We start from the raw sequence: 22,196 nt of genomic DNA on the forward strand, positions 1-22,196 counted from the left end.
CCTCTCATCCTGCCCCCAGACCCCTCAGTTCTCTGCTCAAAAACCACACCGAGCTCCCCACGGAACCTCCCCCAGTTTCCCTTCCTGCCCTCCTTAGGCTGCAGTGGAGCGGGGAGTTCCTGCTCTGGAGAGCTGAAAGGGAAGTTTGGAACTTTCTGCTGAGCTTTTTTCCCTTGTTCCTCTTTGAGGACGCAGATCTCGAGCAGTTCCCTCAGCGGGGGCAGCTCCTGTGAGCAGGGACAGCAGCGCAGGGATCCTGGAGCTGTGTCAGGCAGGTTTAGGATGGATTATCAGGGAAGGTTCTCCCCTCTGAGGCTCCTCAGAGCTGCAGGAGGGTTTGGACAATGCTCCCATTTTGGGGTGTCAGTGCAGGGCCAGGGGTTGGACTGGCTGATCCCTGTGGGGAGATTCCAGGATTCTGTGACTCTCCCAAGTGACAGCCCAGCCCTGGACCCTCAGTGACCCCACAGCTCAAAGGAACCCCCGTCCCCCTCCCCAAATTCCACACCCCAGTCCCTTGGCTCCTGCTGAGCTCCAGCACCCTCCAAACCCTGGCAGGAGCTGCCCTCCTCCTCCTCTTCCTCACCCCCAGGACAGCACTCCCACAGGAACCTGTGTCTAGAAATTCACTTTATTTGGTTGAAGACAAGTCCGTGATGGAGAATCCAGAGCCAGCAGGGCCCCAGATCCCTGTGAGGAGGAGCTCAAGCTGAAGGGAACCCCCTGCTCAACTGAAGCTACAGCTTCTCCCCAAATCCCACACCTCAGTCCAGAGCAGAGGCTCCTTTGGCTCCTGCTGAGCTCCAGCACCTTCCCAAAAGCTGCCCTCCTCCTCCTCTTCCTCACCCCCAGGACAGCATTCCCACAGGAAGCTGTGTCTAGAAATCCACTTTATTTGGTTGAAGACAAGTCCGTGATGGAGAATTCAGAGCCAGCAGGGCCCCAGATCCCCGTGAGAGCCCCGAGGAGCCCCGGGCCGTGGGCAGGGCTGGGATCCGGCCCTGCAGGGCCCCCCAGGACACACCTGAGCTCGAGCAGTGCTGGGAGCGGCACTGGGGGGCCAGCAGGACACACCTGAGCTTGAGCAGAGCTGGGATCCGGCCCTGCAGGGCCCCCCAGGACACACCTGAGCTCGAGCAGTGCTGGGAGCGGCACTGGGGGGCCAGCAGGACACACCTGAGCTTGAGCAGTGCTGGGAGCGGCACTGGGGGACCCAGCAGCCACGGGGAGCGGGGAGGAGCTGCTGGGATGTGCTGGGAGCAGGAACGGGGCTGGATGGAGCAGCCCGGGTGTGGCACCGGGGACAGCCCTGGGCCAGCAGTGGTTGTGTCCCTTGGGAGAGGAGGAGGAGGAGGAGAAAAGGAGGGGGAGGAGGAAGAGAAGGGGAAAAGGGAGGAGGAGAAAAGGAGGAGGAGGAGAAGGAGAAGGAGAGGAGGAAGAGAAGGAGCAAAGGAGGAGGAGAAAAGGAGGAGGAGAAGAAGATGAAGGAAAAAGAGGAGGAGGAGGAAGAGGAATAAAAGGAGGAGAAGAAAAAGAGGAGGAAGAGGAGGGGGAAAAGGAGGAGGAAGAAAAGGAGGAGGAGGAGAAGGAGTAGAAAAGGAAGAGAAGGAAAAAAAGAGGAGGAGGAAGAGGAGGAGGAGAAGATGAAGAGGAGGAAGAGAAGGAGAAAAGAACGATGAGGAAGAGGAGGAAGAGGAGGAGGAGTAGAAAAGGAGGAGGAGGAAAAGAAGAAGAGGAGGAAGAGAAGGAGAAAAGGAGGAGGAGGAAGAGGAGGAGAAGAAGAAGAGGAGGAAGAGAAAGAGAAAAGGAAGGGGAGGAGGAAGAGGAGAAAAGGAGGGGGAGGAGAAGAGGAAGAGGAAGAGAAGGAGAAAAGAAGGAAGAGGAAGAGAAGAAGAAAAGAAAGAGGAGGAGAAGAAGAGGAGGAGGAAGAGAAGGAGAAAAAAAGAAGGAGAAAAGGAGGAGCAGGAGAAGAAGAAAAAGAGGAGGAATAGAAGAAGAGGAAGAGGAGATTTTCCTGACCAAACTCCCCCCATCGCTTCCCTTTGCTGCGTGGATCAGGAAAAACCCGGGCAGGGAGCGCAGGAGCCGCAGTGGGCAGGGGGACACAGGGGCGAGGGGGGCACCTGCAGGTGACCCCCGGTCCCCTCGGGGGGCAGAGGGGACGCACAGGGGGCGGCACAGCCACGGCCACTCCCGGGAAGGGAACCCGGGAATCCCGGAATGGGAGGATCCGCAATTTGGGGGGAGGATCCCGGGGCTCTCCGGGCCGGCCCCCTCAGTTGATGGGCTCGTACTCCGAGTAGCGCCGTCTCCGCGCCAGCAGCAGCCCGCAGCCGCCCAGCAGCAGCACGGCCAGCGGCGTGCCCAGCGCCACGGCCGTGATGGAGATCACCAGCGGGAGAAGCTGTCCCTGGGGGGCTCCCCGAAGCCCAGCAGCACCGACCTGCAAGGGGGGACGGCACCCATCAGGGCAGGGGAGGCTGCTCAAGGAGCTGCGGAGCCTTTGCTGCAGCGTTAGAGGGGAATGGAGACTTTGGAATGACTTTGGGATGGAGATTGATACTGAACAGGGAAACCCTGTGACCTGCCAGTGCCCAAAGTGCACAGCCTTGGTGAGCAGGAACGTCCTGTTAGACCCCTCTGGACCAGCAGCATCCCCTCAGACCCCTCTGCACATCTGTAGTGACCATGAGCTTTCCCTCAGACCTTCTGCACATCCTTGGTGACCAGGAACGTCCCCTCAGAGCCCTCGGCACCAGCAGCACCCCCTGAGACCCCCCAGACCCCTCACTCACCAACTGAGACCCCCCCAGACCCCTCACTCACCATCTGAGACCCCCCAGACCCCTCACTCACCAGCTGGGGCACCCAGACCCCTCTCAGTCACCAGATAAGGCACCCCCTGATGCCCCTCACTCACCATTTGAGATACCCCAGACCCCCCAGACCCTTCACTCACAGCTGAGGTACCTCAGACCCCTCACTCACCATCTGAGACCCTCAGACCCCTCTCACTCACCAGATAAGGCACCCCCTGATGCCCCCTCACTCACCAGCTGAGGTACCCCAGAGCCCTCACTCACCAGCTGATGCGCCCCAGACCCCCCTGACTCACCAGCTGAGACCCCTCAGACCCCTCACTCACCAGCTGAGACCCCCCAGACCCCTCAGACCCCCCTCACTCACAGCTGAGATACCCCAGAGCCCCAGACCCCTCATTCACAGCTGAGACCCCCCAGACCCCTCACTCACCATCTGAGACCCCCCCCAGACCCCTCACTCACCAACTGAGACCCCCAGACCCCTCAGACACCCCTCACTCACAGCTGAGGCACCCCAGGCCCTCACTCACCATCTGAGACCCCCCAGACCCCTCACACAGCATCTGAGGCACCCCAGACCCCTGACTCACAGCTGAGGCACCCCAGACCCCCCAGATCCCCTCACTCACCATCTGAGACACCCCAGACCCCCAGATCCCTTCACTCACCATCTGAGACCCCCCCAGGCCCCTCACTCAGCATCTGAGGCACCCCTGACCCCTCACTCACAGCTGACACCCCTCAAACCCCCCTCACTCACAGCTGAGGTAGCCCAGAGACCCCTGACGCCTCTGACTCACCACCTGAGATAGCCCAGACCCCTCAGAGCCCCCTCACTCACCATCTGAGACCCCCCAGACTCCTGACTCACAGCTGAGACCCCTCAGACCCTGACTCACCAGCTGAGGCACCCCAGACCCCCTCACATCACCATCTGAGGTACCCCAGAGCCCCAGATCCCTCACTCACAGCTGAGGCACCCCAGACCCCCCTCACTCACAGCTGAGACCCCCCAGACCCCTCACTCACCATCTGAGACACCCCAGACCCCTCACTCACCAACTGAGACCCCCAGACCCCTCAGACACCCTCACTCACAGCTGAGGCCCCTCAGACACCCCTCACTCAGCATCTGAGGTACCCCAGACCCTCACTCACCAGCTGAGACCCCCCAGACCCCTCACTCACAGCTGAGACACCCCCAGACCCCTCACTCACCAACTGAGACCCCCCAGACCCCTCAGACACCCCTCACTCACAGCTGAGGTACCCCAGACCCCTCACTCACAGCTGAGACACCCCCAGACCCCTCACTCACCAACTGAGACCCCCCAGACCACTCAGACACCCCTCACTCACAGCTGAGGTACCCCAGACCCCTCACTCACAGTTGAGGCCCCTCAGACCCCCCTGACTCACCAGCTGAGACCCCTCAGACACCCTCACGTCACCATCTGAGACCCCCCCAGACCCCTGACTCACAGCTGAGGCACCCAGACCCCTCACTCACAAGCTGAGGTACCCCAGATCCCTCACTCACCAGCTGATGCGCCCCAGACCCCTCAGACACCCTCACTCACAGGTGAGGTACCCCAGACCCCTCAGACCCTCTCACCAACTGAGGCACCCCCTGATGTCCCTCACTCACCATCTGAAGTACCCCAGACCCCTCACTCACCAGCTGATGCACCCAGACCCCCCTGACTCACCAGCTGAGACCCCTCAGACCCCTCACTCACAGCTGAGGCCCCTCAGACACCCCTCACTCAGAGGGGTGGCCCCAGACCCCCCTGGCTCACTCAGCATCTGAGACCCCCCCAGACCCTCACTCAGCATCTGAGGCACTCTGACCCCTCACTCACAGCTGAGGCCCTCAGACCCCCCTCACTCACTGAGGGGTCTGAGGCACCCCAGACCCCCCAGATCCCCTCACTCACCATCTGAGACCCCCCAGACCCCCAGACGCCCCCGACTCACCAGCTGAGGTACCTCCTCTCCTGGTACACGTGTCCCTCCTCGCCGCCGAAGGACACGTTGAGGACGCTGAGCGCGGCCGCGCCGTCCCCGAAGAAGGCGCGCGGCACGGCGGCCGCGGGCACGCTCCCGTTGGTCGCGCGCAGCGCCCCCGCGCGGCACCGCACGCCGTCCTCGCGCCGCGGGCTGGGCGAGCCGTAGGCGGCGGCCTTCCAGTGCAGGAACGGGAGCGCGGAACCGCCGGTGCCGTTCGGGGGCTCGGCCACCAGAGACAGCTCCTGCGGACACACGGACACACGGACACACGGACAGGGGGTCACCGGGGCAGCAGGACAGGGATTCCTGTGCGTTCTAGAGCTAGATAATGTGTAGATTAATATCATCCCTATTAATGGATATTGATCTATCAAATAGACTGATATTAGACAGATTAATATCACTGCAGGAACGAGAGCGGGGAACCGCCGGTGCTGCCGTTCGGGGGCTCGGCCACCAGAGACAGCTCCTGCGGACGGACGGACGGACAGACGGACAGGGGGTCACCCCAGGGCAGCAGGACAGGGATTTGTATGTGTTCTATTAATGGGTACTAGATAATGGACTGATTGTAGGTGAATATCATCCCTATTAATGGATATTGAGCTATCGAATAGACTGATATTAGATTGATATCAATTCTATTAATGGATATTGATCTATCAAATCGATTGGTAGTAGATAGATTAATATCAATTCTATTAATGGATATTGATCTATCGAATGGATTGGTAGTAGATAGATTAATATCAATTCTATTAATGGATATTGATCTATCGAATGGATTGGTAGTAGACAGATTAATAGAAATTCTGTTAATGGATATTGATCTATCGAATGGATTGGTAGTAGATAGATTAATATCAATTCTATTAATGGATCTAATCGATTGATATGAGACAGATTAATATCAATTCTATTAATGGATATTAATCTAACAGACTGATACTAGATTAATATCAATTCTCTTAATGGATCTAATCGATTGATATGAGACAGATTAATATCAATTCTATTAATGGATATTATTCTATCTAATAGACTGATATTAGGTTAATATCAATTCTATTAATGGATACTGATCTATCTAATGGATTGGTAGTAGATAGATTAATATCAATTCTATTAATGGATCTAATCGATTGATATGAGACAGATTAATATCAATTCTATTAATGGATATTAATCTAACAGACTGATACTAGATTAATATCAATTCTCTTAATGGATCTAATCGATTGATATGAGACAGATTAATATCAATTCTATTAATGGATATTATTCTATCTAATAGACTGATATTAGGTTAATATCAATTCTATTAATGGATACTGATCTATCTAATGGATTGGTAGTAGATAGATTAATATCAATTCTATTAATGGATCTAATCGATTGATATGAGACAGATTAATATCAATTCTATTAATGGATATTGATCTATTGAATGGATTGATAATAGATTAAAATCAATTCTATTAATGGATATCATTCTATCTAATAGACTGATATTAGACAGATTAATATTAATTCTATTAATGGATATTGATCTAATAGTCCGATTCTAATAGTCCGATATTAGACAGATTAATATCAATTCTATTAATGGATATTGAACTATCGAATGGATTGATATTAGATAGATTAATATCAATTGTATTAATGGTTATTATTCTATCTAATAGACTGATATTAGACAGATTAATATCAATTCTATTAATGGATATTAATCTATCAAATAGACTGATAGTAGACAGATTATTATCAGTTCTATTAATTTATACAAATCTAATCGATGATATTAGAGTGATATTAGCTAGATTAATATAAATTCTATTAATTGATATTAATCTATATAATAGATTGATATTAGCTAGACTGATATTAATTTTATTAACTTATATTAATCTACCTAATAGATTGATATTAGATTCATATCAATTAATAGAGTTGATATTATCAATCTAGTAGATTGATATTAGCTAGACTGATATTAATTTTATTAACTTATATTAATCTATCTAATAGATTGATATCAGATTCATATCAATTAATAGAGTTGATATTATCAATCTAGTAGATTGATATTAGCTAGACTGATATTAATTTTATTAACTTATATTAATCTATCGAATAGATTGATATTAGATTCATATCAATTAATAGAGTTGATATTATCAATCTAGTAGATTGATATTAGCTAGACTGATATTAATTTTATTAACTTATATTAATCTATCTAATAGATTGATATCAGATTCATATCAATTAATAGAGTTGATATTATCAATCTAGTAGATTGATATTAGCTAGACTGATATCAATTTTATAACTTATATTAATCTATCTAATAGATTGATATTAGATTCATATCAATTAATAGAGTTGATATTATCAATCTAGTAGTTTGATATTAGCTAGACTGATATTAATTTTATTAACTTATATTAATCTATCTAATAGATTGATATTAGATTCATATCAATTAATAGAGTTGATATTATCAATCTAGTAGATTGATATTAGCTAGACTGATATTAATTTTATTAACTTATATTAATCTATCTAATAGATTGATATCAGATTCATATCAATTGAGTTGATATTATCAGTCTAGTAGATTGATATTAGCTAGACTGATATTAGTTTTATTAACTTATATTCATCTATCTAATAGATTGATATTAGATTCATATCAATTGAGTTGATATTATCAATCTAGTAGATTGATATTAGCTAGACTGATATCAATTTTATTAATTTATATTAATCTATCTAATTGATATTAGATTCATATCAATTGAGTTGATATTATCTTGCTAACATCAATCTATCTAGTAGATTGATATTAGCTAGATTGACATCAATTGTATTAATTTACATTAATCTAACACCAATCTATCGTATAGCCAATACCCATGAACACACTGATTAACCGATCGGTTTATCGATTCCGGCTCACCTGGAAGACGCTGGGCGCGTACTCATCGTCGATGGAGCTCCGCGTGCGCAGGCGCCGCAGCGCCCCCGGCGGCTCGAGCGCGGCCAGCTGCAGCACGAAGCGGGAGCCGTTGCCGCGGGGCAGCGCCCCGGCCAGCACGAACTGCAGCTGCGAGCTGTCCGCCGTGTGCAGCAGCCGCGGCAGCCGCTCCGCGCGGCCGCTGCCCTCGAACGCTGTCACCTGAGGGGGCACGGGGACAGTGAGGGATAGGGGGACAGGGACACGGGGACAGTGAGGGACAGGGCACGGGGACAGTGAGGGACAGGGCACGGGGACAGTGAGGGACAGGGGGACAGGGACAGACAGGGACAGGGGGACAGGGACACGGGGACAGTGAGGGACAGTGAGGGACAGGAGGACAGGGCACGGGGACAGCCAGGGACAGTGAGGGACAGGGCACGGGGACAGTGAGGGACAGTGAGGGACAGGAGGACAGGGCACGGGGACAGCCAGGGACAGTGAGGGACAGGGCACGGGGACACCGCCACAGTGAGGGACAGGGGGACAGGGACACGGGAACAGTGAGGGACAGGGGGACAGGGCACGGGGACATGGGGACAGTGAGAGACAGGGGGACAGGGACAGTGAGGGACAGGGGGACAGGGACAGTGAGGGACAGTGAGGGACAGGGCACGGGGACAGTGAGGGACAGGGCATGGGGACAGTGAGGGACAGGGGGACAGGGACACGGGGACAGTGAGGGACAGGGCACGGGGACACCGCGACAGTGAGGGACAGGGGGACAGGGACAGTGAGGGACAGGGCACGGGGACACGGGGACACCGCGACAGTGAGGGACAGGGTACGGGGACAGTGAGGGACAGGGCACGGGGACAGTGAGGGACAGGAGGACAGGGCACGGGGACAGTGAGGGACAGGGGGCACAGGGCACAGGGACAGCCAGGGACAGTGAGGGTCAGGGGGACAGAGACAGTGAGGGACAGGGGGACAGGGACAGTGAGGGCCAGGGAGACAGTGAGGGACACAGGGCAGAGGGACAGCCAGGGACAGGGGGCACAGGGACAGAGGGACACAGGGCACATGGACAGCGAGGGACAGAGGGACAGTGAGGGACATGGGGCACAGGGACAGCGAGGGACACAGGGCAGACAGACAGTGAGGGACATGGGGCAGGAGGACAGTGAGGGGCAGAGGGACAGCGAGGGACAGAGGGACACGAGGCACATGGACAGTGAGGGGCAGAGGGACAGGGGGACAGTAAGGGACAGAGAGGGACAAGAGGGACATGGGGCACAGGGACAGCCAGGGACAGTGAGGGACATGGAGACAGTGAGGGACATGGAACAGAGGGACAGCAGGGGTCAGGGGGACAGCGAAGGTCAGAGGGACAGTGGGACAGTGCCTGCTGCCACCTGGGCAAGCTCTCTGCCCCCTGGATGTGTTCTTTGCCCCCTGGACATGTCCCCTGCCCCCTGGAGGTGTCCCCTGTCCCCTGGAGGTGTCCCCTGTCCCCTTGACATGTCCCATGACCCTTGGACAAGTTCTTTGCCCCCTGGACGTGCCCTCTGCCCCCTGAACGAGTTATTTTCCTCCTGGATGTGTCCTCTGCCCCCTGGACACGCCCCTTGCCCTCTGGACAAGCTCTCTTCCTCCTGGACATGCCCCATGCCCCCTAGACATGTCCCATGACCCTTGGACAAGTTCTTTGCCCCCTGGATGTGCCCCCTGAACAAGTTATTCTCCTCCTGGACATGTCCCCTGCCCCCTGAACATGCCCTCTGCCCTCTGGACCAGTTCTCTTCCCCCTGGACGTGCCCCCAGCCCCCTGCCCATGCCCCCTACCCATGCCCCCTGCCCCCTGGACGCGCCCCCAGCCCCCTGCCCATGCCCCCTGCCCCCTGCCTGTGCCCCCTGCCCATGCCCCCAGCCCCCTGCCCATGCCGTACCCGGAATGCCAGGCTGCCGTTGGCGAAGGCGCCGCCGGGGTCGCTGGCCGGGACGCCCCTGAGCTCGGCCGTCAGGGCCGTGTGGTTCAGGGTGTGGTTGAGGCTCTCCCAGGAGAACTCGGACAGGTCGTAGGTGGGGTAGAAGAGCTCTCCCGAAGGTTTGGCCTCGCTGAACTCGAAGAGCTGCAGGGAAGGGAGGGGAGAGGGGCTGGGAGCACCGGCAGGACGGGGCATTGTGCTGTGATCCAGGGAACGGGGCAGAGCTGCCTCAGCCAGGCAGCTCCGACACTGCCCTGGGTGGGAATGGGAATGGAGGGGGTTTCTCTGGAGCTGGGAAGCTGCCCAGGGACCCTCGGAGCCCTCAGCTGTCCCAGAGCAGCCCCTTGGCAGCAGTACCTTGGTGAACACCACGGCTGTGGAATAGACCACGCTGTCGGGAGGGTCGATCCAGACGGCCCCAGCAGGACTGGGTGACAGCAGCTGGGTCCAGTTGACCCTCAGGGCACTGCTGGGGCTCCGCGTGGCCACCATGAGCACAGAAGGGGCCCCGATGCTGCTCCAGACGTAGTGCAGGGTGTCCTCAGGCCCCACCGCCCGCACGTGCAGCAGGTTCACAGAGGAGCTGTTCCAGCCAGGGTTGTACTCCATGGACACCTGCGGGGCAGGGACGGGGCTGGGGGTGGCTCTGAGCCCGGCAGGACAACCCCAGTGTGACGGGAGGATGGGACACTGCAGCTGCCCGGGCTCCCGTGACTCTGCAGCCCTGGTGTTGCTCAACACGCTCGGTCAGCATTTCACAACTCTGAGCCGCTTCCCATCCTCATGGCCTTTACCTTCTATAGCTCCTTCCCATCTTAATGGTCCTTCTGTTCCACAGCCCCTTCCCTTCCCTTCCACAGCCCCTTCCCATCCTCATGGCCTTTCCCTTCTATAGCTCCTTCCCATCTTAATGGTCCTTCTGTTCCACAGCCCCTTTTCCTTCCACAGCCCCTTCCCTTCCCTTCCACAGCCCCTTCCCATCCTCATGGCCCTTCCCTTCCCACAGCCCCTTCCCATCCTCATGGCCCTTCTGTTCCACAGCCCTTTCCCATCTCACAGTCCCTTCTTTTCCCATCCCACAGCCCCTTCCCACCCTAATGACCCTTCCCTTCTCATTCCGTAGCCCCTTCCCCAGCCCCTTCCCATCCCACAGCCCCTTTTTTTCCATCCCACAGCCCTTTCCCTTCCACAGCCCCTTTCCTTTCCCATCCTATCCCACAGCCCCTTCGTTTCCCATCCCATCCCACAGCCCCTTCTCTTCCACAGCCCGTTCCTTCCTCATCCCATCCCATCCCATCCCATCCCATCCCATCCCATCCCATCCCATCCCATCCCATCCCATCCCATCCCATCCCATCCCACAGCCCCTTTCCCACCCCACAGCCACGCTGGTCCCACTGGATCAGGACAAAGGGACACACATGGGACATGTCCCTGCAGGACAGGGGTGGCAGGGTGGGGTCACCCAGGACACAGCGAGGGCTGGTTCAGCTCCAGCCCCACATGGGAGCCCCATTTCCCCCCAAACCCCGCAAGGGTGGAGCCCCAGCGGGCCCAGCCCAGCCCCTGCTCCGGACAGGATCCCCCGAGAACACAAACTATCCCAGAAGTTTCTATTCCACAAACTATCCCACAAGTTTCTATCCCACAAGTTTCTATCCCACAAACTATCCCAGAAGTTTCCCCCTCAGCACCGAGGGTGGCAGAGCTGTCCCAGGCGAGCACAGCGTCCCACCCGCACCCACCGGGATGTCCCTGGCTGGGTGACCCCGGTGTCCCGGCACTCCGAGACCCCAGGAGGGGACACGGGGGGGTCTCAGCCACCGTCGCAACACGGGAAGAGCTCCGAGCTCCGCGCCCGGCCCACGCAGCCCCGGTACCCTCGGTAGCTCCGGTAACCCCGAGCCCCGCTCACCTTCCGGCCCCGCTCGGCCCCGGCCGCCGCCAGCAGCGCCAGCAGCGCCAGCCCCGCAGCGGCGGCCATGGCGCCACCGGCCCCGGCCACGGCTCCACCCCGGAACCGCCCGGGAACCGCCTCGGAACGGCCCCGGCAGCCCCCGGGACCGCCCAGGGACCGCCCTGGAACCGCCCGGGAGCGCCTCAGAACGGCCTCAGGACCGCCCCGGAACCGCCCGGGAACCGCCTCGGGACCGCCCCGGAACCGCCCAGGACCGCCTCAGAACGGCCTCAGGACCGCCCCGGAACCGCCCGGGAAACGCCCAGGGACCGCTCTGGAACCGCCCGGGAACCACCTCAGAACCGCCCCGGAACCGCCCGGGAACAGCCTCGGAGCGGCCCCGGCACCGCCTCAGGACCGCCCCGGTACGGCCCAGGGACCGCCTGGGAAACGCCGGGAACCGCCTCGGAACGGCCCGGGAACGGCCTCGGGACCGCCCCGGAACCGCCCGGGAATGGCCCCGGCACCGCCTCAGGACCGCCCCGGTACGGCCCAGGGACCGCCTGGGAAACGCCGGGAACCGCCTCGGGACCGCCCCGGAACCGCCCGGGAACGGCCCAGAGACCGCCCCGGTACTGCCCCGGTACCGCCCCGCGCGGTAAAGGAGCCCTTGTGAGCGCCGCTGGGTGCGGGATGTGGATGGAGACAGAACCGCTCGGGGTTTGCCGCTCTGCTTCTGCCCCCGTGGGCGCTTCCGGGCCTCAGGGCGGCCGAGACCCCCCATGTCCATCATGCTGTGGAGTGGAGACCCCTTTCCTTCATCATCTCATCCAGCAGAGACCCCCATCTCCCTCCGTAAGGGCACCTGAGACCCCCTCATGTCCATCATCCCATGGAGCGGAGACCCCCACTTCACTGTCAGGGCAGTGGAGACCCCCACTCCTTCATGACCCCCTCAAGCAGAGACCCCCAGATCAATCCAGCAGGACAAGGCAGACCCCCCTTCATTCACCTCGTGGAGCTTCTGGACCCTTGGGGTCTCTGGAGCCTCTGGAGCACCTCACACTCCAGAGACCCCTCACTGCCACTGCCCCGTACTCTGGAGACCCTCAGAGACCCCCACCCTCAGCAGAGACCCCCATTTCCATCCCCCAGCAGGGCACTGGAGACCCCAATCCTTCAGGATCCCATACAGGGCAAAATCCCTCCCTCCCATTCCCCAGGGATCCAGAGACCCCCTCCCCACTTTCACTGCCCCATACTTTGGAGACCCCCAAATCCCAAAGAGACCCCACCTCCATCCCCCAGGACACCAAAGACCCCCACACTGCCCATATTTCTGTTGCCCCATGAAGTGCAGCCCCCGTTCTTGGGTTCCCCAAAGCTCCTGGTGTTGGCACAGACCCCTCAGAGCCCCCCAAACCCGGGGGGTTTTGTACCCCCCAACATCAACAATCAGCCAAAAATAATGAATTTATTTAGAGATAAACTTGAACCCCAAATTCTGGGAGCTCCTGGGGGAACCCAACATCTCCTCCACCTGATCCCTACTGGATCTGGGGTGCTCAGAACCCCCAAACCCGGGGGGTTTTGTACCCCCCAACATCAACAATCAGCCAAAAATAATGAATTTATTTAGAGATAAACCTGAACCCCAAACCCTTTACAGATAAACCTGAACCCCAAATTCTGGGAGCTCCTGGAGAAGCCCAACATCTCCTCCACCTGATCCCTGCTGGATCTGGGGTGCTCAGAACCCCCAAACCCGGGAGGTTTTCTCATCCCCCATCATGAACAATCAGCCAGAAATTATATATTTATTTAGGGATAAACCTGAACCCCAAACCCTTTACAGATAAACCTGAACCCCAAATTCTGGGAGTTCCTGGAGAAGCCCAACATGTCCTCCACCTGATCCCTGCTGGATCTGGGGTGCTCAGAACCCCCAAACCCGAGAGGTTTTGTCACCCCACAACATGAACAATCAGCCAAAAATGATAAATTTATTTAGGGATAACCCTGAACCCCAAACCCTTTACAGATAAACCTGAACCCCAAATTCTGGGAGTTCCTGGAGGAACCCAACATCTCCTGCACCCTGATCCCTGCTGGATCCAACGTGGCTTTGGGAAGCCACGAGGGTGAAAAATTCCTCAAGGATCAGAGATGTCCAACCTGAAATAAAACCCAAGTTTTATTGCCTGTGGGAAAGGTGATTCCAGGTGAGAATTCCACCATTTCTTGTCGATTTTAGGGATGGCAGGGGAGGAACATTCCAGAGTTTTTCTTGGTTCCAGGGTTGTCAAACCAAGCATCCCATTGTTTTTGTTGGGTTTAGGATCGCCAGGGCAGCATTCCACAATTTCTGTCAGTTCTAGGGTTGCCATGGGATCATTCCACTGTTTCTGTTTGTTCTAGGGTTGCCAGGGGAACATTTAATTTTTTTTTTTTTTTTAATTTTAGGGTTGCCAGAGGAGAATTCCACCATTTTTTTTTTCCAGTTCTTGGGTTCCAGAGGAGCAATTTTACCATTTCTGTTGGTTCTAGGGTCACCACAGGACCATTCCACCATTTTTGTTGGCTCTAGGTTTTCCAGAGGAACACTCCATCAATTCTAGGGTTGTCATGGGATTATTCCACTGTTTCTCTTGGTTCTGGGGTTGCCATGGGATCATCCCACTGGTTTTATTTGTTTCTAGGGTTGCCATGATAGAATTCCACCTTTTTTTCCGAGTTCTAGGGTTGCCAGGGAGTAATTCCACCCTTTTTATTGGTTCTAGGATTTCCAGTGGATCATTCCACTTTTTTTTGTTGGTTCTAGAGCTACCAGAGGAGAATTCCACCATTTTTTTCCAGTTCTTAGGTTCCAGAGGAGCAATTTTATAATTTCTGTTGGTTCTAGGGTCACCACAGAATCATTCCACCATTTCTGTTGGTTCTGGGGTTGCCATGGGCTCATCCCACTGGTTTTGTTTCCAGAGTTGCCATGGTAGAATTCCACCCTTTTTGTCGGTTCTAGGATCTCCACAGGACCATTCCACCATTTTTGTTGGTTCTAGGTTCACCTCAGGATAATTCCACCATTTCTGTTGGCTCTAGGTGCACCTCAGGATCATTCCACCATTTTTGCTGGTTCTAGAGTCACCTGAGGACCATTCTACCATTTCTGTGGGTTCTAGGGTCACCTCAGGACCATTCCACCATTTCTGTTGGTTCTAGGGTTGCCAGAGGAACATTTGTCCAGTCCCACCCCTATCATGGCAGGGTCACCTTCCACCATCCCAGGTTGCTCCCAGCTCCATCCAATCTGGCTTTGGACACTTCCAGGGATGGGGCATCCATGGAATCATCGGTGCCAGGGCCTCCCCACCTTCACAAGGAACAATTTCCTCCCACTATCCCATCTGGCAGTTTAAAACCATTTCAGAGTACAGAAATCCAGGTGGGGAGCATTGAGTTAGCTAAATTTCCCAAGGTGGACACTCAGATCAGAGACCTACATTTGAAAAGATGAAAAATTTCCGTTTTTCACAGGAAATGCCACCACAAACTTCTGACCTCCTTCCCTCCAGCTGGGCCCTGAAAGCACAGAACATCCCTTAGGAAGAAGGTATCAAAAATGGGACAGTACTGGGGGGGTTAAAACACCTGCTTGGAGGAGAAACCAAAGGGAACAAGGGAAAGGGATGATGATGGAGGAGAAATGCCGGGAGAAGGGAGCACAGGGATGTTACATCCATCAGCTATGCCAGGAAAAGTCATTTCCTCCCCATGCAAACTCTCAGGGGCGTTATAAAGGGAAGGGATCAGGACCAGGAGGGAAATGGCACTAAAAGAAAAGAGACACCTGCATGGAGATCATCTCTGAGGGGAAATGACACCAGAAGAAGAGAGACACCTGCATGGAGATCATCTGTGAGGCAAAATGGCACTAAAACAGAAGAGACACCTGCCTGGAGATGATATCTGAGGGAAATGGCTCTAAAATAAAAGAGACACCTGCCTGGAGACCATTTGTGAGGGGAAATGACACCAAAAGAAGAGAGACACCTGCCTGGAGATCATCTGTGAGGGAAATGACACCAAAATAAAAGAGACACCTGCCTGGAGATCATCTCTGAGGAGAAATGGCACCAAAATAAAAGAGACACCTGCCTGGAGATCATCTCTGAGGGGAAATGGCTCTAAAAGAAAAGAGACACCTGCTTGGAGATCATGTCTGAGGGAAATGACACCAAAATAAAAGAGACACCTGCCTGGAGATCATGTCTGAGGGGAAATGGCACTAAAAGAAAAGAGACACCTGCCTGGAGATGATATCTGAGGGAAATGACACCAAAATAAAAGAGAGACCTGCCTGGAGATCATCTCTGAGGGAAATTACACCAAAAGAAGAGAGACACCTGCATGGAGATCATCTGTGAGGGGAAATGGCACTAAAGCAGAAGAGACACCTGCCTGGAGATGATATCTGAGGGATATGACACCAAAATAAAAGAGACACCTGCCTGGAGATCCTGAAGATCATCTCTGAGGGAAATGGCACTAAAAGAAAAGAGACACCTGCCTGGAGATCATCTCTGAGGGAAATGGCACCAAAATAAAAGAGACACCTGCCTGGAGATCATCTCTGAGGGGAAATGGCAGTAAAACAGAAGAGACACCTGCCTGGAGATGATATCTGAGGGATATGGCAGTAAAATAAAAGAGACACCTGCCTGGAGATCATCTCTGAGGGAAATGACACCAAAATAAAAGAGACACCTGCCTGGAGATCATCTCTGAGGGGAAATGGCAGTAAAACAGAAGAGACACCTGCCTGGAGATGATATCTGAGGGAAATGGCGCCAAAATAAAAGAGACACCTGCCTGGAGATCATCTCTGAGGGGAAATGACACCAAAATAAAAGAGACACCTGCCTGGAGATCATCTCTGAGGGGAAATGACACCAAAATAAAAGAGACACCTGCCTGGAGATCCTGGGAATCATCTCTGAGGGAAATGACACCAAAATAAAAGAGACACCTGCCTGGAGATCATCTCTGCCGGGACTCGAACCCGGAACCTCTGGATTAGAAGTCCAGCGCGCTCGTCCATTGCGCCACAGAGACCTCACCGTGAGGGGAGCGTCGGCTCCAGAACTGAAAAATCCGCAGCGCCCGCCGGGTCCGGTGCCCATCGACACCTCCCTGGCACAGCAGCACCTCCAGAGTGCCCTCCCTGCACAGGGACAGGCAGGAATAATCCCAGGGATGATCCATATCTCGCTCGGCAGCGGGGATGCAGCAAAAAGCTGGATGCAGGCTGGTATCCGCCTCTCTGGCAACCTTTCCGCAGCATCCCCGGCGCTCTGGGCAGAGCTAAATCCTGGAGCAGAGTTCCTCGCTGCATCTCAGCAGCATCACAGCATCCTCCTCCTCGCTGCAGAAGCCGAGGGATAAAGATGAAAGAGGATTTAGCTCAATGGGGAGGGCAGCTCGGCTTGTCGGGGTGGAATAACGGCGAGAACCTGAGGTTTGAGCAGAGGAATGAAAGGGAAAGCGGCTGCCGTGGGTTTCCTTTCAGCAAGCTGTCAATCAGGGCTTTAATGAAGAAACATTTGTGCCTTTTCTGTAGGGGAAAAAAATGGAAGACAGATGTCAAAACAACAGGAAAGGTCCATTTACAGCCACTGACCTATTAACAATGGATCAAACTCTGGCACAGAGTCGTCGCTGGGAATTCGGAATCCCTGAAAGGAACAGATTTCAGGCTGGGAACGGCACATTTGGAATGCTTGAATGGAACAAATTTCAGGCTGTGTTTGGCTCCCAAACACGCCCTCGATTCCTGTGAAAGGGGAGATGTTAAGTGCAATCCAAGAGGAGGAATTCCCTGACACAGGGGTCAGTGTGACCTAAGCTCAGGCAGCTCTTCCTGGGGGAGAACAGCCCAGAGCAGGAATTAAAAAGAGATTCACCCCCAGTGGAACCAGAATGTCAGAATTGAGGATAAACCCCCCCAATTTCTGTGAAAGGGAAGATGTTAAATGCAATCCAAGAGGAGGAATTCCCTGACACAGGGGTCAGCGTGACCTGAACCTCAGGCAGCTCTTCCTGGGGGAGAACAAACCAGAGCAGGAATAAAAAAAGAGATTCACCCCCAGTGGAACCAGAACCTCAAAACTGAGGATAAACCCCCACAATTTCTGTGAAAGGGGAGATGTTAAATGCAATCCAAGAGGAGGAATTCCCTGACACAGGGAGATTTTGCCTTGAGGTCAGTGTGACCTGAAGGTCCAAGCTCAGGCAGCTCTTCCTGGGGGAGAACAACCCAGAACAGGAATAAAAAGGAGATTCACCCCCAGTGGAACCAGGACCTCAAAATTGATGCTAAACCCCCCAATTCCCATGAAAGGGGAGGAATTCCCTGACTCAGGGAGCTTTTGCCTTGAGGTCAATGTGACCTGAACCTCAGGCAGTTCTAGCTGGCAGAGAACAGCCCAGATCAGGAATAAAAAAAGAGATTCACCCCCAGTGGAACCAGAATGTCAGAACTGAGGATAAACCCCCCCAAACACCCATTTTTAGATGGTGAAGATCACACCAGGTGAGTTCCACCTGCACACAGGACAAGCTCCTGCTGCACCCCTGCTTTCCTCAGGGCCTGTCCTTCCTGCCTCAGGCTGGGGCACCTCTGTGCCCATGGCTAAAATCCCATTCTGTGCCAAATCCTCCCTTGAGGGCTGGCAAAGAGCTGATTTCTGCCCAAAGTGAGCTGGGAAGGTGTGTGGTGCTGGAGAGGAGAGGCACAGCACTGACAAACTCAGCACACCTAATGCAAACCCAAAGGATTTGGTGGAAAGCTTTAAGGTGGTCTTGACAAGTAAAATCCACCTTGGAGTGGTGGGAGAAAGAAGGCAGGGGTTGAAATTCTATCAGAAAAAACCCTTCCTGCTGCCAAAGATAACCCAGTGAATTGATAATCCTTGAAATAAATCCCTCTGTGAACCAACTGTGATCACGCTGGGACCTGGAGAAAAACTCAAAAGTCTAGAAAACGCCCATCTGCAGGGTGACCAAAGGCTGTGTTTAAAAATGTCATAGAAAAAAAAATAAAATCTCAGAGGTAAAAAGCTGTAAAGGATGAGAAAAATCTGGGAGCTCTGTGTGCTCCTCCTGGGGGATGAAGACACCAGCTTTCAGTATCATTTTGGGAGGCTGCACCTCAAGAGTGCCTGCTTTGAAGTCAGCAGCAAGCAGAAAATCTGGAGATGATTAAGGAAAGAGCAGAAACGCTCAGAAGAATGGCTGTGGCTCTCTGGGCAGCCACATCCCTGGAATCAGAGGTTTGAAGGAATTCCTCCTGCCTCCCCTCGGCCCCAATTGCACCAAACTCAGCAAAAAGAACAGGAGTTTGAGCTGAATATAAAATAAAATGTCACATTATAAATATAAATATAATATATAAATTATATAAATATTACATAAATATTTATATAAATTATATAAATATTATATATAAATATAAATATAATATAAAATGTCACATTTCTGTCAGGGGAAGTGCGGGGAGAAGCAGGGGCTGCAGGGGAGCAGCAGAGCTTCATCCTCATCCTCATCTTCATCCCAACACACAGCTCTGGAGGTGTTTGCCAGGTGTTCCTGCACCTTCAACATCCCTTCAGTCTTCCCTGAGCTCCTTGGAGATGTGACAAATTCGGGAAATTCGGGAAGCAGAGACTGGAGGGAGCAGCACCAGGTTGGTTTTGGTGCATCCCCTTCTGTGGGATGAGCACATCCTGAGGCAGGAGAACATCTCTGTGAAATGTGTCAGGAGTTTAAAAAAAAATAAAAAATGTCAGGAATTAAAAAGCTGCCCCCCAGCTCATCCTCCCAGCCTCAAATCATTTCCCACAGACAGCAGGAACACGAGCCACCAGCAAGGATGCAGCGGCCCAGGGTGAACCCAGAGAATTTAGCACCTCATAAAGAGCTGGGAAAGGCCTTTGGGATGACAAAACCCTGAGCAATTTGGTGACTGATGGAGCTTTTCAGATCCAGGGCAGCATCACCAGTGCTGGGAGATCCAGAAATCTTGTGTGCACTGAAAGAAACAGCAAAAGAAAAACCCTACAGAAAGTCCCTACAGAAAAACCCTACAGAAATCCCAATAGAAAAACCCTACAGAAAAACCCTACAGAAAAACCCTACAGAAAAACCCTACAGAAATCCCTACAGAGCTAGGACTGCTTTGTGGTTTCCAGAGAAAGGTTTTACAGCAAATATAAATATATAATATAAATACATAATATAAATATAAATATATACTATATACTAGATAATATATATAATATATAATATATAATATAATATATATATAATATATAATATATAATATAATATATATACTATATAATATATAATATATTATATATTATATATATAATAAATACAAATATATAGTAAATATAAACATATATTTCTATATTATAAATATAATACATAATTATAATATGATATAAACTATAAATGCAACCACCCAATTCCCCAATAAAACCTTCCCCAATGAGCCACCAAGCTGTGTGGCTTGAGGCCAAAAATCCACTTACACCTGTGAGATGGTGCAGGCTCTTTCAAAAAATCCTTTCAATAGGTATATTCTTTTTTTTTTCCTAAATTTCTAATGCCTTTTTTTCTTCCTTTGCAAGCCATTTCAGCAGCACTCAAAAGGCAGCCAGGTGTCTTGTTCTTGGTTTTATCACATATATTTTAAAATCCTCTAGTGCCTAAGCCTTGCTTTGTCTGTGGGACTGGGTTCATCTAAAAAACACTTACTAGGAAATCCTAAATTTTGCTCCCCTAAAATGATCACACAATTTTGGGAGGTTTTGCCATGGGCTGGCACGGGTGGCTGTGCCAAAACTTGCTGGGTAAGTGGCTGATTTTCCTGATTTTTACTTTGCTAAGCTTTCAATTAAAATACAGCATGTGGCCTTTTGAATAGCAGCTCAAGTACCACAGAAAAATGATTTTTTTTTGCTGGCCATCAATCCCCAGAGGGGATATTTTTGCATCTCAGGCTGAAACAAAAACCATGAGGGAGAAAAAGAGTGGAGAGAGGCTGTGATGATCCTGGGGAGAACGCTGGATAAACTGGAAAATTATAAATGGGCACTGGCCTTGATTGTAGAATTGAGGGATGGTTTGGGAAGGGATCCAGGGTGATCCTTTGGGTGGGAAGTTATCCAAGATCATCCTTAGGATGGGAAAAGATCCAGGGTGATTCTTTAGGTGGGAAAAGATCCAGGATGATCCTTTGGGTGGGAAGGGTTCCAGGACCATCGTCTGGGTGTGAAAAGATCCAGGATCATCCTTTGGACAGGAAAGGATCCAGGATGATCCTTTGGGTGTGAAAAGATCCAGGATCATCCTTTGGACAGGAAAGGATCCAGGACAATCCTTTGGACAGGAAAGGATCCAGGACAATCCTTTGGGCAGGAAAGGATCCAGGACAATCCTTTGGGTTGGAAAAGATCCAGGGTGATCCTTTGGGTTGGAAAAGATCCAGGATCATCCTTTGGACAGGAAAGGATCCAGGACAATCCTTTGGGTGGGAAAGGATCCAGGGTGATCCTTTGGGTGGGAAGGGATCCAGGATCATCCTCTGGGTGTGAAAACATTCAGGATCATCCTTTGGACAGGAAAGGATCCAGGGTGATCCTTTAGGTTGGAAAAGATCCAGGATCATCCTTTGGACAGGAAAGGATCCAGGACAATCCTTTGGGTTGGAAAAGATCCAGGGTGATCCTTTAGGTTGGAAAAGATCCAGGATCATCCTTTGGACAGGAAAGGATCCAGGACAATCCTTTGGGTGGGAAAGGATCCAGGGTGATCCTTTGGGTAGGAAGGGTTCCCCATGCCAAGGACACCTTCCACCATCCCAGGTTTCTCCAAGCCCCATCCAGGCTGACCCTGAGCCCTTCCACAGATGAGGCACCCCTGGAATAACCCGTTCCAAGCCCTTTCCGCCCTCACAGCGAGGAATTTCTTCTCAAAACCCCAAAACTTCCCCTCCAGTTTAAACCCGTCCCCTTTGTCCCACATCCCACGCCTTTTCCAAACTCCCTCTCCAGCGCTCTTGGAGCCCCTTTAAGCACTGGAAAAAAAAATTCCCTTCCATCCTCCGCCTCCTCCTCCCCTCAGCATTTCAGTTTTTGAATGTTTTCCTTACAAAATTCCCCTCACTCGGGCGCTTTTCCCGTCCCCTCACGGCCCGTCCCGCGCAGGCCGCGCCTCACCCTCAGGGCTCGCTGCGGGGCCGGCGCCGCTCCGGCCGCTGCTCCCGGGGCCGCTTCTCGGTGTTCCCGGTGGTTCCCGGTGCTCCCAGGGCTTAGTTCACGGTGTTCCTCAGTGTTCCCGGTGCTTCCCGGTGTTTCCCGGTGCTTCTCGGTGCTCCTGGTGTTCCCCGGGCTTGGTTCTCAGTGTTCACCGGTGTTCCTGGTGCTTCCTGGGGTTGTTTCTCGGTGTTCCCGGTGCCC

At 52.5% G+C, this 22,196-nt stretch overlaps 1 protein-coding gene, 1 long non-coding RNA gene and 1 other non-coding gene across 6 annotated transcripts; all 3 read right to left on the bottom strand.

The window, feature by feature from the left end:
* Positions 1 to 873: 873 nt before the first annotated feature.
* GLMP (glycosylated lysosomal membrane protein) lies at positions 874 to 11,846 on the bottom strand. Its single transcript, XM_074529324.1, is given in 8 exon segments — positions 874 to 1,024; positions 1,177 to 2,400; positions 2,403 to 2,443; positions 4,800 to 5,074; positions 7,795 to 8,013; positions 9,741 to 9,923; positions 10,137 to 10,394; positions 11,695 to 11,846. Coding segments are annotated over 7 exon segments (1,170 nt in total). The 5' UTR covers positions 11,764 to 11,846; the 3' UTR covers positions 874 to 1,024; positions 1,177 to 2,275.
* Positions 11,847 to 13,293: 1,447 nt separating this feature from the next.
* On the bottom strand, positions 13,294 to 19,965 carry LOC141725529 (uncharacterized). Of its 4 annotated transcripts, none has more exons than XR_012577334.1 (2): positions 16,644 to 19,965; positions 13,294 to 15,523 (listed from the first exon to the last, which is right to left on the bottom strand). It is a non-coding gene; the product is annotated as an uncharacterized LOC141725529 (long non-coding RNA). The 4 variants fall into 4 exon arrangements; XR_012577333.1 differs by having other exon boundaries at positions 16,181 to 19,965; XR_012577332.1 differs by having other exon boundaries at positions 15,879 to 19,965.
* On the bottom strand, positions 16,715 to 16,788 carry TRNAR-UCU (transfer RNA arginine (anticodon UCU)). The gene has a single exon. It is a non-coding gene; the product is annotated as a tRNA-Arg (tRNA).
* Positions 19,966 to 22,196: the final 2,231 nt, after the last annotated feature.

The sequence above is a fragment of the Zonotrichia albicollis genome, chromosome 30 (genome assembly GCF_047830755.1).
Source record: "Zonotrichia albicollis isolate bZonAlb1 chromosome 30, bZonAlb1.hap1, whole genome shotgun sequence".
In the NCBI taxonomy this organism is placed as follows: domain Eukaryota; kingdom Metazoa; phylum Chordata; class Aves; order Passeriformes; family Passerellidae; genus Zonotrichia; species Zonotrichia albicollis.